General features: G+C 45.0%; 1 protein-coding gene across 5 annotated transcripts in view; it reads right to left on the bottom strand.

Annotated features, from left to right (window-relative positions):
* Positions 1 to 647: 647 nt before the first annotated feature.
* LOC109511881 (serine/threonine-protein phosphatase 2B catalytic subunit alpha isoform) overlaps positions 648 to 16,013 on the bottom strand; it is a 51,961-nt gene continuing 36,595 nt past the window's right edge. For 2 of the 5 annotated variants that reach the window (XM_019863230.1, XM_019863234.1), the window contains 7 exons: positions 13,534 to 13,659; positions 13,377 to 13,448; positions 11,621 to 11,705; positions 10,508 to 10,605; positions 10,240 to 10,248; positions 7,605 to 7,634; positions 648 to 2,298 (listed from right to left, as the gene is read on the bottom strand). In XM_019863230.1, coding sequence (XP_019718789.1) covers positions 2,096 to 2,298; positions 7,605 to 7,634; positions 10,240 to 10,248; positions 10,508 to 10,605; positions 11,621 to 11,705; positions 13,377 to 13,448; positions 13,534 to 13,659 — 623 coding nt within the window. In that variant the 3' untranslated portion in view covers positions 648 to 2,095. The remainder of the gene's footprint in view (positions 2,299 to 7,604; positions 7,635 to 10,239; positions 10,249 to 10,507; positions 10,606 to 11,620; positions 11,706 to 13,376; positions 13,449 to 13,533; positions 13,660 to 16,013) is intronic. The other 3 variants (XM_019863232.1, XM_019863231.1, XM_019863233.1) reach the window with 3 other exon arrangements.

Below are 16,013 nucleotides of genomic sequence, written 5' to 3'. Positions count from 1 at the left end.
GAAGAGTCACCTCTCTTCATCCCACTGTAACCCCCCCACACACACACACACACACACACACACACACACACACACACACACACACACACACACACACACACTCACTCTCTCTCTCTCAAGTATGCGCATAGATTCATACTTGCAGACACGCACACGTTCATTCTCCACGAGGCCTCTTCCACCCTCGTCCTCCATCCATGTTTCTGTTGCCTCGTCACTCCCCAGGCCTCCTTTCCCCTCCCCCATTCTAAGCCAACGCTACTTTCCTCTTCCCTCCCTTTCGCCTCCCGCTCTCGTTAGTCAAGTCCTCCTCCTCGTCGCCCTCATCCCTCCCTCCTCGAACACGGACTCACATGTGATGGGTTTGAAGTCCTCCCGGTCGCTCTCTGCGCAACGGGCGTCAAATGACTTTCAACTGACGACAAAAGTCCACTTCACTGGGACTCTCCGTCTGGCTGCGGGCTCGCAAACGTGAGTCGTAAATAAGATCAAATGCCTTTGTTGTCGGAGCGCCCCCTCGTGGAGCACCCGTTGAAACGTCTCTGCCGTGGAAAGGCCCTTGAGCAATCGGACATTTAGTTAAAAAAAAAAAGAGTTCGGGTGGGGGGGGTAGTCGATGCAAAACAAGTCAAACTGGATTGTTTAAGTTGAAATTCATGCACATTTTTATTGAACAGTTATATAAAATACTAATTTTTCATAGTTGCAAGTGCATGCCTCATCTGCCAACAGTTTCAAAGTTAAATTACAAAAAGCAAGGCTTCATGTTGTGTAGTGAATTACTTGGGCACTTAAGCAGTTTCTTAAAAAAAGATCAACATCGTTTTGTTTAAAGTACTGAGCAGTATCAAACCTGTAACTGATATAACAAAGCAGAGTTCCAAATAATAATGGGAATCATTAGGGGGAGAAGGACCAAATGACAATTTCTGTGGCACATTTACAAAACTGAACAAAAGCCTTTTTTTTTTTTTTTTTTTGGTTTTTAAAATTTGAAACTTGTTATTATGACACCAATGGCTAATCATGCATTTTTGAGCTCCACATTGTAACCACACACCTCACAATAATTGTCAAACATGCTTAATTGGACTGTGTGCACGTACAAGCGCCGCTTAAAAACAGGAGTTGCCGTCGTCTTGAAAAGAAAAAAAAAAAAAAAAGAAGGCATAGCGCATCGTGGTGTTCGTTGAAAATATGCAGGTAAATGTTTCCAGTACATGTTCACTAAAGAGCAATATAGTTCAAATATTTAGATTTCCCAGTTTCTTCTTCAGTTCTTTGACTTTTTATAAAACATGCATAGGCAGACACTTTATTCTTTTTTCCTTTTTACACAATATAGGCCGTCTATTCTTACTTTGTTCGTAATACTTAAAAAGAGAAAATGAACACTCACTTCCAGCAAGCCTGAATAAATCTAACCTTCCCTTCCGAAAAGAGAGACAAACAAATGAACATATTAGCAAATGATAAGTAAATGTAAATTCCAGTTATGAAACTCAAGAAAATAGGTATTCATTATCGAGTTGTTGAGCCATAAAACGGAAGAAGAAAAAAAAATCAGGTCAAAGCACACACCAAAAGAACCTGAGGTAAGCGTCATATGTACATAACGATAAAACGTTCCAATATTTGGCATTTCCACAACATTCTTTTTAAGACTGCCTAATTCATTCAAAGCTATTTTATAAGAGGAGCAAAAAAAAAATCAATAAATAATTCTTACTTAGTTTGTACACCCTTACATCTTTAAAAACGGCATCTCATGTTCTGTCCTTTTTTTTTTAGTGCTGTGTTTTTGTAAACGTACAATAGTTAGTAAGAAGGTAAATGATCAAGGGACTCCCGAGTGGATAAGAAAAGAAAGAGCCATTCTTACGCGTCTCTCCGTCACATACTGCGCGCGCACGGGCTAATAACGTAAAAGATTTGACGAACAATTCCAAGGCATATCCAAAGACGAGCAAGTGACATGATATCCCGCCCTCCCCCCTACCCCCCTCCCTCCCCGGTGTGACCCATACATGCCTGCCCCCTCTCCGGGCCCGCCCCACCTCCGCGTCCCCTGCCGACCTCTTCCCGCTCGCGCCCTCTACTGGATGCCGCCGCCACCGCTGGTGCTCCCTTTGCCGTCTGTGCCGTTGGTCTCCGAGGACAGCGCCTTGTTGAGGGAGTTGAGGCTGGCGTCGGAGGGCAGCGCGTCCCGCCGCGGCGGCATCCTCTCGTTGATGCGGTCCAGGCCCTTGGCCTCCTCAAAGCTGGTGATCTTGTGCTGGGGCGAGAAGCCCTTGATGGCTGCAGGGGAGGGAGAGAGCGAGAGAAAGAGGAAAAAAAAAAAAGCACCGTCTGCTGTGACTTCCGTAGAGAGAATGCTGAAGAACATCCCAACAGAGCAGTGATATCAGGCCACCTGCACTACTTGGACCGTTTGCGATTGACCTTTTCATCGTGTTTGTTCACAATCAACGCCAGGGTACTTCCCGGTGGCAAAAAAAAAAAAAAAAAGATTGGCTACAAATTGTGCACGGCTTGGCCACCTGAGGGCAGTATAACACAGGCGACTCCTCGATAAGCGCCACTAATACAGGGTTTCTGCATTTAGCAGAACATCTCATTTAATGCCGTTCTCGTTGTTTTTTACGGAACTTAAAACTTATTTAATGACCCTGTCCGACCGAAAATACGTCGAGAAAAAGAGGCACACACGGTGGGCGACTGGTTAGCACGCCCGCTTCACAGTGCATTGGTGCAGGGTTCGATTTCGGCTCCGGCCTTCCTGTGTGGAGTTTGCATGTTCTCCCAGTGTCTGTGTAGGTTTTCTCCGGGTACTCCGGTTACCTCCCACATTACCAAAACATGCATGGCAGTTTGATTGGGAACTCCAAAATGTCCCTAGGTGTGATTGTGAGCGCGAATGGTTGTTGGTCTCTGCAATTGGCTGGCAACCAGTTGAGGGTGTCCCGTGCGTACTGCCCGAAGATAGGCTGAGAGAGCCTGCAGTACGCCCGCGACCCTCATGAGGATAAAGCGGATGAGAAAAAAAATATCTATATTTGTTTTGTTTACCAGTGATGCAATTTAGTCTTTGCCACTGGGAGGTACACGTGTCGTTATGGTGAAAAGCTTGCCAAAAACAAAAAACAAAACAAAAAAACGTATGGGTGTACCAAGTACTGTGTGACTTCATAGATCCACATACCCTCGGAATTTTTTTTTTTTGCACTTGTTAAAAAAATAATAACTGGGGACCTTGAGAGGGAGCTAGTTATTTCTAAGGGTGGGCGTTTGAGCACATTTCTGAGATCAACTATAGAGACATCAATTAGTTGCTTCCCCCCCCCGACCCCATTCCAAAAAGTACTGAAATGGCATGGGACTACGGTGGCTGACAAGGCCAAACGTGCCAGAAAAGCAAAAACACCTGAAGACAGAAAACAAATACAACAGAGAAAGGCGGCAAGAGAAAAGTGCTGCAACCACAGAAACAAAGCACAAGCAAAAACTCAACAAAAAGGAAAATGCTGGAAGTTAAACTGTCGGAGAACACAATGCCGCAAATTCAATCCCCACAACAGAAGAACATTTTCCTTGATGAAAAAAACATTTCAGTTAACGACATAACATAGAAACAAGAGTGCTTAAAAAAAAAAAAAAACATAACTAACTGAATCTATATTTGATGTTTATAAAACTGAGCACAACTAACTATAATTACCGCAAAAATGTCCTTTGTTATCCTCTTTGTTAATTTTTTTCATACGTGAGCTTTTGGGATTTATTTTTAATGGATTTATTTTGGTGTTACCGTCAGGCCATACAGAAAAAGAAGGCCGAACGGTCATTTGAGAATTGTAGTTTACTTCATTTGATCACACATTACTTGATGACATTTAAAAAAAAAATTTGAACTCCACAAATACTCCATATGTTAAAATAAATAAATACATAAATAGAAACCAAAATGAAGCACTAAAAAAATAATAATAAAAATGAACAAACCTGCCTTTTTCAAATTAAGTCGGAATGAAATAAAATCTAACTATAATGAAACATCCAAAACTATTAGAACTTTAATGTACAAACTGTTGCATCATCAATAGTCAATTTGATTATGTTATTATGTTTTCATAAGATCAGATATTAACCAGTGCTATTTTTCAGAATTTTTAGTGGGGTTTTTTTTTTCTTTTTTTTGGATGCTGGAACATATTATGAGCTTTCCCATTCATATCAATGGGGAAAGATAACTTTAATCTTTTTGGTTTTTTTTTTTTGTGAAGGAACGAGGCACCGCTGCACTGGAAAAGAATGTGGTGTGTTTAAAAAAAAAGGAAAATACTCTTCCCATTTTGGGCAGTAAATTTGCAGCTCCTTCTGGGGTTTTGTGTCTTTGAAGCGTTTCCCTTCTGCATTTGTTTTATGCGTTTGCGTGTTTTTGGTTTTGCATCATTTCTGTGTTTGCAGCGTTTGACCTTGTCAGGCACCATATGGTCGAACCTCAAAATGTTCTGAACTCCTGTTTTCATGCCAGTGTGGTAAAATCGCCATGGGGTCTCATGTCATACTACTTGGACATGAGATTGAATGGGAGTTGACCAGTTTGCCCACTCCAAGTTGTTTGAACAAGGACTTCAAAAAAAAAAAAAAATCTCATTGAAATTGTAAAACAGGAGAGACGAGAGGATTTGGAAATCCCTCTGGAGCGCCACGTCGGGCCCGTCTGGTGTCAGCGTGAACGGGGCCGCCTTTTGTGAGCATTTTTGAGGTGACGCGTGGAAGATTTTGGCACGCTGCTCATTTGCCAAAAGGCGGCCGAGTACCCCGAGGAGTCCAGACGGAGCCCGACACGTCACAGGCTGGAAAAAGAACGACAAAAGGGAAGGAGAGGGGAATCATCAGAGACAAAGACGAGGGAAAAGGAAAGAAACGCGTCGTGGCGCCCACTGAGACATTCACGTCCACAAACTGGAACCACGTCGAGACTTGAGCTGACGGACAAAAGACACTACAGAGGAAGTCGGGGTGCTAACCGCTTGGCTCGTCTGCTTGGAGCATGCAGCAATTCGGGGCGTCTGGGGGGGAACAATGACGAGAAATCTTTGACGGGGGGGGGGAGCCAGATTAGTACACAATTTAAAAAAAAAAAAGAAAAAGGTCTTCATATTTTGTGACGTATCATCAAGGGTGGGCGTCCTCCACGTGTCTTAACTGCGGAAAGCCGGTTGAGCATGAGTTGACGTCTGCACCCTACGAGTGACGCAGCGGATGTTCACTAGTGCGATATTATGTCACTAGCGGTACGAGGAAGACAGAGCCGTCAACCAGTGCGCAGTTTTGCCGCGCTAGTCACATGAATTTGTCACGCTAGTCTGCCAAAGGTGTCCTCCAGATGTTTTGGCGAAATCAAAATCAAGATGCCGATAGTACCAGTCAGACAAAACTGTGCACAAGTTGACATCTGCATTCTCCAAGTACGACTAGTGAAGCACGAGAGCAGGAGTGCCCAAGTCCGATTCTCGTGAGCCCCAAACCAGCATGTTTGACATCTTTCCCTCCTCCAACACACAAACATGTCAAAAAGGCTAGTTTGGGGATCGCGAGGACCCGATTTAGACACCCCTGAGCTAAAAGTTAACAAGTCGAATTCCAGAATGTCAACCGATTAAGGACGCCGGATTTTGGCAGACTTTCCATTTTCACACAATACAACATAAGACAAAGATAGCATTTTTTTTTTCACATTCATACATGAAAAAAAAAAAACCTGTTCATTTTGGCAGAATTTTCTCTGTCATAAAGTTAAATAGTATTGTGAATCAGTAAAAACTATGGTGTGTAATTCTTGCTATTTTTATTGATTATAGATTTCGAAAATAATTGGCCAATGAATCGGTTATCGGAATCATATTCCGCCAAACAGCAGAATAAGCCGAAATTTATTTTTTTAAATCCATATTGGGCGGGCCTTAGTCACTTCTCCACTTCAGGCTCTGACACTCGTTACGGAGTCGTAAAGTTGACTAATGATAAGCCCGAAAGTGAGAACATCTACATGGGAGGCAAAACTACCGGTGGGCATTTTGGGGCGACGTATGAATGCTCAAACGGCTTTGGCTATACGTGGACATGGGCATGTAGGCTAGTGGTGTTGCTGCATAGCACAGGTCAGCCGCCGGTTATGAGCACACGACACAGCGGGGCCACAGAGGAACTACGGAGAAGAGGAAGCTGAGAAGGGCTCCACTGGGCCAGCCACCAAGTCAGCGCCTAAATAGCAGCTGGGCAAACTACTATTTAGCACGCAGTTGACGTTGTTCTTGCCCGAGTGGCCAAGCAGGGAGGCAAGTTGAAAAGTCGGTTTGAGCGTTTCGCCTCAGCGCCTGGGCTCGCGTGACCTTCGGCCGGATATCGAGGAAAGAGACTCAACGCTCAAACAGCTTTTCGTGAGCGGGTGGGGGGGGGGGGGCAGTCGGATCGTTATAGCAATAACAAGGCACAACTGCTTGGGTGGTTTCAAAGGGGAAGTTCCATGAACTGGTGGAGGCATCGTATCGGGATGCTGCTTGTTGTTTTGTTTGGCGGGGATGTCCCAACGTCCACTGACAGCCACATCAAAGACAAACTCGCGGGAGGCCACTTCACTTGGTGTTTAGGAAACACGCTGAAACAAAGTGAATTGTAATTTAAAGGGCAAATCAACCCAAACATTTCCTTGACGTTAATATGTTCTATGGAGGCCCACGGGGCTAAAGCCGACATTCTGATTAATGTTGTGGTTGTGCAATATGAGTTAAGCAGTAAAATCCACCCGTTTGTCCATCCAGGGGGCGGCCATTTTGCTGTCAACTGAAATGGCATCACTCTTGTTTCAGGGCTCATGTAACAAACCAATCATGACTCAGCTTCAGAAAACATATATATTGTATAATCTCCCTCTCTCCCTCCCCCATCTTTCTCCCCCTGTCTCCCCATAACTCTCATTCTCTATCTCTCCCCCTCCTCCCCCCTTTCTATGTCTCTCTCTGTGTCTCCCTCCATCTCTCCCTCCCATCTGTCTCCCCCTCTCTGTGCCTGTCTCTCTCCCTCACCCCTCTCTTTCTCCCCCCATCTCTGTCCTTCCATCCTCCCTCTATCTCTCTCTTCCCCCCTCTCCCTTCCTTCCCCCTTTCTCTCTCACTCCTCCTCCCTCCCTCTCCCCATCTTTCCTCCTCAATAAGGTATGCCAACATCAAAAATTAAAAGCATTGTATTCCGCAATTACGTTTAAAAACATGTTTGAAATTTTTAAAAACGATTCTTTCTGCTCCAATCATTGCTTAATTTTACGATTCAATTATGCGTCAGGTCAGTGGCCTCCCGAGTGGCACTTGGGACACCCACGGTTTGGCGCCAATCAAACGGATTTCACAGGAAGGCGGTTCCCCTTTCAAACCCGCGTGGCCACAGGGCTTCCGACGTCCGCACGGCTCTCGCACAGCGACCACGGCGGCACACGTGGTTCGAGCCCAGACACCCCACACACGCTACTCAAGCATCAGCGAGATGGATGGAAAATCCTGCACAGCCCCCTGTGCAGTGCAACACAAGAGCTCATTATTTACCTTCATCAGCCTCAATAGCTTCAATAGTAGCTGAAGAGAAGAAGAGGGGGGTTGCAAAACCAACGAGAGAGGTGAGCAAAGAGGAGGTCATTTTATCAGGGAGCACAGCCAATACCGACAACACGCATTATTTCTCGTCACGTTAGCAAAGAGAAGCGAGAGAGAGAGAGAGAGAGAGAGAGAGAGAGAGAGAGAGAGAGAGAGAGAGAGAGAGAGAGACAGAGAAAGAGAGAGAGAGGGAGAGAGAGAGAGAGAGGAGGGGGGGGTGTATGGAGAGCCATAGAGGCAAAAAATAACATTCAACTCTCAATCACCCAAAAACCTCTTACACTCACTGAAATTGTCTCACACATATCAACCAGTTGCCACACACAAAAAATTCATCCACCAAAAAAAAGCTCTTGTGCGCTGCCCCCCTCACCCCTCCAAAAAACACACACGCTTTAAAAAAAAAAAGACACATGGAATTGCTCACCCCCAAAAACTTCACAATCACCAAAAACTCATCATCAAAAACATCTCACTTTCTGCAAAAAACTCACTCGCACTTGAAAGAAAAAATCTCGTACACACCAAAAACCTCTTACACACCCCAAAAATTCTCCACATGCACGCATCAAAACCATTCTTAGTCACCCCAAAACAAATACCCTCACTTATGCGACAAAACCTTTACAATCACCTCCCAAAAAAAAAATCTCACTCTCACTACAAAAAAACGTTCATTCACCCGAAAATGTCTCATACACACCAAAAAGCATTATCTACACACACCCCAAAAATCTTATCACTCACAAAAAAACAGAAAAAAACTCCCTCACCAAAAATTCTGTCACACAAAGCAAAAAATGGAGATATCAAAGATCCATTCATTCTCACACACCAATGAACATCTCGTCTTGAAAAAAAAAAATCTCCCAAAATCTTGTACACACCCCACAAAAGTGCTCTTAATCACACACATATATATTTTTTTTTTGGGGGGGGGTGAGAGGGTTTTTTTTTTTTTTGTGCATGAGGTAAATGTTATTTTTGGCCCATACGCCACCCGACGGTGGGATGCGCCTTCGCTTTCGGAGGACTTCTGTAAAAGGGGAAGGGTGACATGTTAGGGCTGGCATGGTCCTGCCAAGTGTCCTCTCATGAAGCACAGATGAACATGAGGAGTGGATGTATTCACACGTGAAGCAGCAGAGCGCAAAAGTGGGCAGGCCCGGCGCCGCATCTTTTGATGAGGCCACATCAAAAAAAGCGAGGGCCTCCGCCACGCGTCCATCACTTACCGTCGCTCTCGCCACAAAACCAGCAAGTCGGCAACACTGAGCGCAAAAATGAGCACCAGGGGACAAATACAGACTGAAGAACGACGATGAGGATGGTGGCGACGTCAACGATGAGCAACACGCCAGCGTCTGGTCATGAGATCGTACCGATGTGCGACAGGAATCCGGGAACTTGACTCTGCCTCAAATAGGACTTTTTGGGATTTTGACACCCCAGTGGATGTATTGGAGTTGGAAGGCCCGGTTCTTCTTTACTGGGGCTTCTCAAACTTTACCATGAAATACAGCATAACCATTTGAATCCTTTAAAAATGTTCAGTTTGTCTGATTCTGTTTCCCAACTATACTTTTTCCTTCTTGAAAAAAAAAACCAAACAAACAAAAAATAATACTACACTTTTTCCTTCTTGAAATAAAACCAAACAAACAAAAAAAAAAAATAATAATAATAATATTTTCACACTCTAAGGCGCACCTAAATGCATTCAATTTTCTCAAAAGCAGACAATACGCCTTATAATCTGATGCGCCTTATAATATGGATCAATATTTTGATTTCTTGGACATAGTATTTTAAATGTTCTGTTCGGTTGTGAAAGCGTTATATAAATAATGCTGTATTGTATTGTATTCCTTTTTTGTTGCTCCATCTAGTGGATGCATAACGAAACTGCAGCCACTATTGTGTCTTCTATTCTATGAGCCTTACGATGAGAATATACTCCCTGAATAAAAGGTGTAACATGACGAGAATATAGATTTTTTTTTAAATTCACTCAGTCAAATATGACTTTCTGCCCTTGCTTTCATTGTCATTTTTCCAGTATCAGCGTAGAGGGGGTTAAAAATGTGTCATTGTAACATTACACAACTTTCCAGGTACACATGGTTCTGTTGGATTGCTGTTTGGAGAAAAAAAAATCCTCTGAAACCAAACCCGGTTTGAGAAGCCCTGTTTTAGGCAAAATTTAGAGCACATTTTCTCAGAATTGTTTTTCTTTTTAATGCGATCTTTTTGCGTATGAATTCACTTTGCAGTCAAGGAAATCCTCCGAGAGCAGAGTCAAGCGAGCCAGATTCCTGCTTGCATTTGTGGATAAAAAGGCAGTCGCCTCCCCTTTCATTCACAAGTGCTTGTCCATTCCCAACCATCCACTCACAACCGACATCCAAACTAGTAGTTGCCATTCTTTTTTTTTCTCAAATAAGAACGTGACTTTTTCTCATTGGTGGAGCTGTTTGGACTTCAACATGACAGGGTGAGCGGGGACATCGAAATCGGTGTCACAAAATGAGGAGGGTTGGGAGGCGGGGCGGGGGAGTAAGCGGAATACTTGCACAACCAAATATACCTGCAGTTTCTAGGGAGAGAGAGAAAAAAAAGAAAGAAAGAAGAGATCGATGACATTTGAAAGCCAACCAGTAGAATAGACAAGGAGAACTGACACTATTTGCTCCTTTGCGACTTTCGCATCTTAGCAAATGACATCTCCATCGACATGGTTTGGGGGAGGTGTTAATCTGGCTCCATCTGCAGGGTGCCACCCGCCGGGGGTGGGGCGTGCGACCTGTTCGCGTGCATCCCAAGGGTGCCTTCCAATGGCGCGCATGCAGGCTTACCGTTCTGCAGCTTCTCCTTGCCGCCAGACAACACGCCACTGGGGAGCATGCCCGTCGGGGTGAGTCCCTTCAGCGTCAACACGCTCTCACTCTCCTCTCTGGTTAACAAAGACATATGGCACTTTCACTAAAAAGGTTACAGAGTTCTCCAAATCAACAAAAACACCTCGATTTTTGGTATATGGTATGCAGACACGCGAGCGAGCATCAAAACTGTCCCAACAAGGTCTTAAAGCTAGTGGATTCATTGCACCTGCACCGACAGAATTATGGCTCGGGATGGGAATCGAAAACCAGTTCTCTGTAATTCGATTTCTAGGAACCGTTTGTCAGTGCGCGCATTGATTTCGTTTATCGAGTTGTCTTCAAGAAGAGAAGGGAAAAAAAAAAAAAAAGGAGTCAAGAGTTTTACCAATCAGGGCTGAGTTGCTGGTGAGGCTGCTTAAAGCTCATCGACTCAAGAGCTTGGCAGATGAATTTTTTTTGTGGTTGAAGAATATGACAAAAGCCTAAAGTTATATTTGTGCATAATATTGGAGTAATGCACTTGCTTTATGCTGTATAGTCGGGCTGAACAAGTTTGAAAAATGATGAAATTACGATTTTTCTTCCCCCGCCCCCCTCTCAATATTTTCTAGAGGTCCTCTTTCTCGTCTATTTTTCTCTTTCTCGTTTATTTTTTTTAATGTATTACAATTAACAAAATTGGATTTATTTGTTTTCCTCCTGTAAAATATGCTAAAATGAAAGCACACGAACCTGAATTTTTGTGAACAAAATGCGGATCTACTTCAATTACAGACGTCCACTTACGAAACACTTTGACCAGCAGTCTTTTGAGCCTTCACTATAACGACACGAACAATTTTCCAAAGCAATGCGGTGTCAACATAAATCAGTCGACATCAAAAACGCAAACAAATTTGTGGCTTTGTCACTTCAATTTTTCAGCAAAGAAGGACATGGAAGCATGTGGACTGCACTTCTGAAGCACTCAGCTTCTCTAGGCACGACATACATAAATCAATAAAATATATATGGATTAAAAAAAAAAAAAGGCGTACTGAGCGACCGAAATGAAGCACTCTCTGTCACAAGAAGGGGTGTTGTTACCTGAGAACAGAGAATACCCGGGCCATCTTCCCAATGGCGCGGATCTTGTTGCGGATGACTTCCTTGCGTGCAGAAGCCGTGGCACCTGCGGGGGCCACACGCCACATACGATCAGCCGCTGCGCGGGCACACACGCACGCTTCCAAGTGGCGGAATGACGTAACGGGTTTTCAACTTGAGCCAAACATCACAGCAACGGTGAATACATGCCACCGGTGTTACATCATCAATCACAATCCCCGACACGCTTGGAAGGGATCTTGGAAACATCGGAGTTATGTATGCCGTGGTACCTTGACTCACAAGTACCCCAACCTGCCAACTTGCCTCTGTAGCTGTATTACAACAGTGGAACGAGAGCCAAGATGAAAGAAAGGAAAACGTGTGCATAATTTGGCTGGTTCGCTGACTGGTTTCTCTGCGACAGAGACTCCGCATGCTTCGCTTTCCCAGCCAAAGGCACGGTACAAAATGCGAAGGAACTGCTGTAGGCCACAGATGCGCACATTTAGACAAGGATGCTCCAGCTCCTGGTGTCACCAGGCCACACCCCTTAAAGGCTGGGCGTAAAGTACGCTCACAGTTTAATTCTTGACATTTTCTTTTTCTTGTGCTTTGGGATGCAATACAGAGAGCTATTTTCTTTTTGGAAAACAATCATGGACGTGGCGGCCCGGTGGGCCAGTGGTTAGCATGTCAACCTCACAGTGCAGAGGTCGCGGGTTTGATCCCGGCTCCGGCCTTCCTGTGTGGAGTTAGCATGTTCTCCCCGGGCCTGCGTGGGTTTTCTCCGGGTACTCCGGTTTCCTCCCACATTCCAAAAACATGCATGGCAGGTTCATGGAAAACTCTAAATTGTCCCTCGGTGTGATTGTGAGCGCGGATGGTTGTTTGTCTCTGTGTGCCCTACGATTGGCTGGCAACCGGTTCAGGGTGTCCCCCGCCTACTGCCCGAAGACGGCTGGGATAGGCTCCAGCACCCCCGTGACCCTTGTGAGGATGAAGTGGATCAGAAAATGGATGGATGGATGAATCGTGTTGGCTGTGGTTGAGTAATGGCATTTCAATTCATTTCAATTAGGGGAAATTGATGCATCAACTCTGTAAGTCAGGGTAACACGTCGCAGGTAGTCCTAACTTGAACATTTCATGTTTTTTCCTGGCGCCAAGGCACAATGACGAGCCTCAGTCACAGGTTAGTTTTCCGGTGAAAAGCAAGAGGGCAAGCACCCGACAAACCTGCTGCACACACCGGCACGGCTCGTGTTTGTACCTTTTTTGGGGGGATATATAAGCTGTCCTTCTCATGAAACACCCCCAGGAGAAGAGACAAGAGAAAGGGGATAGAGAGGTCAGTGGATGGCTGCGGCATGAGAGAGGCAGTGGGTGGTGAAGAGCGAGAAGGAAGAGGAAGGGGGTGGGAGAGGAAAGAGAGCAAAGAGAGCACGACAGGCATCAAGAAAAAGCGATGCCTTGAACACATAAAACTCTGGAAAACAGAGAAGAGAAATTAGATGAAGTCAACAAAACGAGGACATCTCAGCATGAGTGAGAGAGGAAATGACGATGTGAAGAAAAAAAAATACTGTGGAAAATGAGCGCATGAGTGATAGAAGCTTTGAGGGGGAGAGAGTGACATGTAAAAACACATAAGAATGAGTGAAAAGATGTGAAGGGGAAAAGAAGATTTTTATCCATATGGGACCCACCTGCTGGGGGGGCGTGACAACACATTCGAACTCGCGGATTCGCTCACCGTCCAATTCGTCTTCGGTCGTCAGCTCGTCATTGGAGCAGATGCTCAAGACGTTCACCAGCATCTCAGTCACTGCACACAGAAAACACAAAGTTCTTCAAATCTCATCGAACTGTTTGAACAGAACCATCGGGCGAATACGAAAAGCTTTGCCGACCCTTCTCGCCGACGAAGGGCAGCGACCAGGTGAAGACGTCCATGAAGTTAGGCAGCCAGTAGGGGTGAGGCGAGCAGTTGAACTGTCGGATGTTCATCACGTTGTTCTCGTACTTCAGCACGGCCGCTGCACAAAACAAAAACGGTGAGGCTGGCTGCCTTTTTCAACGTCGCATCAGCAACCGGTTTGAAGAGTTCAAATGAGCTTGGAAACAAACCGATTAGTTTTCCAAAACGGTTGTATAATGCCGACCCACGGCAGGAGCCGTGCAGCATTATGTATGTCACCCCAAGATTGAAAGTCTGGGGGTGGGGTCATTTTGGTCCTAAATAGCTCCAATGATAATCCGGTTTCCAGTCTGTTACATCAGTCATGAATAAGGCAGCATAGAGGGTTCTAATGGGCCGATGAGGGATGCCAAATGCTGGCAGACCGGCAGTCCAGATCGGGTGACACCGCTGCTGGCTCAACGCAGGGGACTTTCCCGTCCCCCACAGCCAACTTTCTCCGCGGTGGGAATAGCAAGTCATCAGAGCCGGCCTCCCAGGAGGCCATCGCCTCAACTCGCTAGCGACACAAAACGGGAGCGAAACGCACCCTGCTAACTTGAGCTTTGCTTCATTCCGTGTGTGTCAAATCACTGAACATGACCAAGTCGTGCATACAGCACTTTGTATACAGCGATGGCTGTTTGAAAGTGCTTTATAAATACAGATGAGTTGAGTTGAGTCCCTTGTCAAACACGGAGAACAGTAAATTGCGGTTCACATCCTTTGCACTCCCAGTGAAGCATTCTGGGACACAATTTGCATTCCCTTCTCGGGGGGCGTGACATCAAGGGCGTGCCGTGTCACGTTTAGACCATGTGAAAAACAGAAACGGAAGAAGCAGAGATTCAAATTTTCAAACAGGAAATGCAATCAGTATTTTGAGCTTGTGTCAGCTAAAGAAAATAGGATGGTGCGCTGTGCATTCTGTGCTGGTGACAAAGCGTTATCTAGCTTCAAAAACACGACCGCGACGTCCAAAAAAATTAATCAAAAACAAACAAACAAAAAAAAAAACTATAGATCACAGCATAATTCAAGCTTAAGGAGAAACACCCACAAAGCTGTGTGACTACAGGAGGTCCCCAAATGTAATGATTATATTAATGAAAAATATAGACTATAAATGTTAAGTTTGCTTTGACAATGTGAACAATTGAATGTCAGGCCCAAACAGACTAAGAAAATATTTATGTTGAGTGAAGTCTAGATTTTTTTATGAAAACAAGTAGCCATTTATGTTCAGTGAAATCCAGAAAGACTATTCCCCCAAAAAATTATAAGTCAAAAACTGTCGTCTGTTGAATTAAAAAAGAATCTTCATTCTTAAACGTCACTGTTAAAAATAACACTTCCAATTAAGAATTGGCAAAACCAGCTGTCAATTTTATGTTAAGCGGGGCTGTCGGGATCGGTTGAATATAACTAAAAAAAGCAACATGGAATCTAACTTAAGTACTTTTAGAATCAAGTAATCAGTAACTGAATAAAGTTATTTTTACAGTTAAGTACTCAATATAATAAGTTACTTTTTCAAAGTAACTGTGGCAACACTCTGTTTAAAGCATTTGAGAGGAGTTAAGGGCTTAAAAAAAAAAAAAATGGGGATGGACCCCATGATGATGCATGATGATGATGATGTCAAATCCAGACAGAGGCGTGCTCACTCTGTTTCCCGCATTACACATGACGCCGCGTGGGGACGCACGCATGTCAGCGATGGCGCGCGCGGGTAGTCGTTGCGTAAACGTTACATCGTGCATTAATATCACCAAGGCGGCAGTTGATTGAATGCAGCCACGGACGCTGGTGAGGAGGCGGACATTAAGGTCAGCGCTCCCTCAAGGCAGATTCCCTTTAAAGGAACAGTAACACCTCCCCCCGCCTCCCCCAACAACCTGCACTCAACAAAACAAACATGGCCCGATGTTTATTTTGGATGTTGTAAAAACAAATGTCACTTCTTGGTTGGAGGGCGAGTGTTGCTCAACTAAACTGCACATATCCGCCACTAGGTGTCTCTGCTGAGCCGACGCTGAGAACAAGAACGCGGTGGGGGTCAGTGGGGGTAGCTGATGCCAAGGCCGCTGCCACGGCAACACTGAGAGTCTACGCCTGCTCATGAATTATTTATTTGGGAGTGTCTCCAGCCTGTTTCCCCGGTAACGGCCGCCGTCAATACCGCTGCTGTGAGAGCCGCGGAGATTCCCGACATCCTGGCCTGACTCGATGCGCGGCGTCGCATGTGTCCCAGAGGCCTCCTGGATCAGGTTGCGCAGCTTCAGTTTCGCCGTGTTAAAACGGCGCACTTTAAGGGAGTGGCTCTTCAACCCGTGGATCCGGACCGATCAAGTTAACTGGGAACTCCGAGAGATTATGGATCACGTGAAATGAGAACGGCCACCTCATGATTCCGTTTTATAGTTGCATCTA

The sequence above is a fragment of the Hippocampus comes genome, unplaced genomic scaffold (genome assembly GCF_001891065.2).
Source record: "Hippocampus comes isolate QL1 unplaced genomic scaffold, H_comes_QL1_v1.1 scaffold18, whole genome shotgun sequence".
NCBI lineage: Eukaryota > Metazoa > Chordata > Actinopteri > Syngnathiformes > Syngnathidae > Hippocampus > Hippocampus comes.
This window is presented reverse-complemented; position numbering and strand designations above follow the sequence as displayed.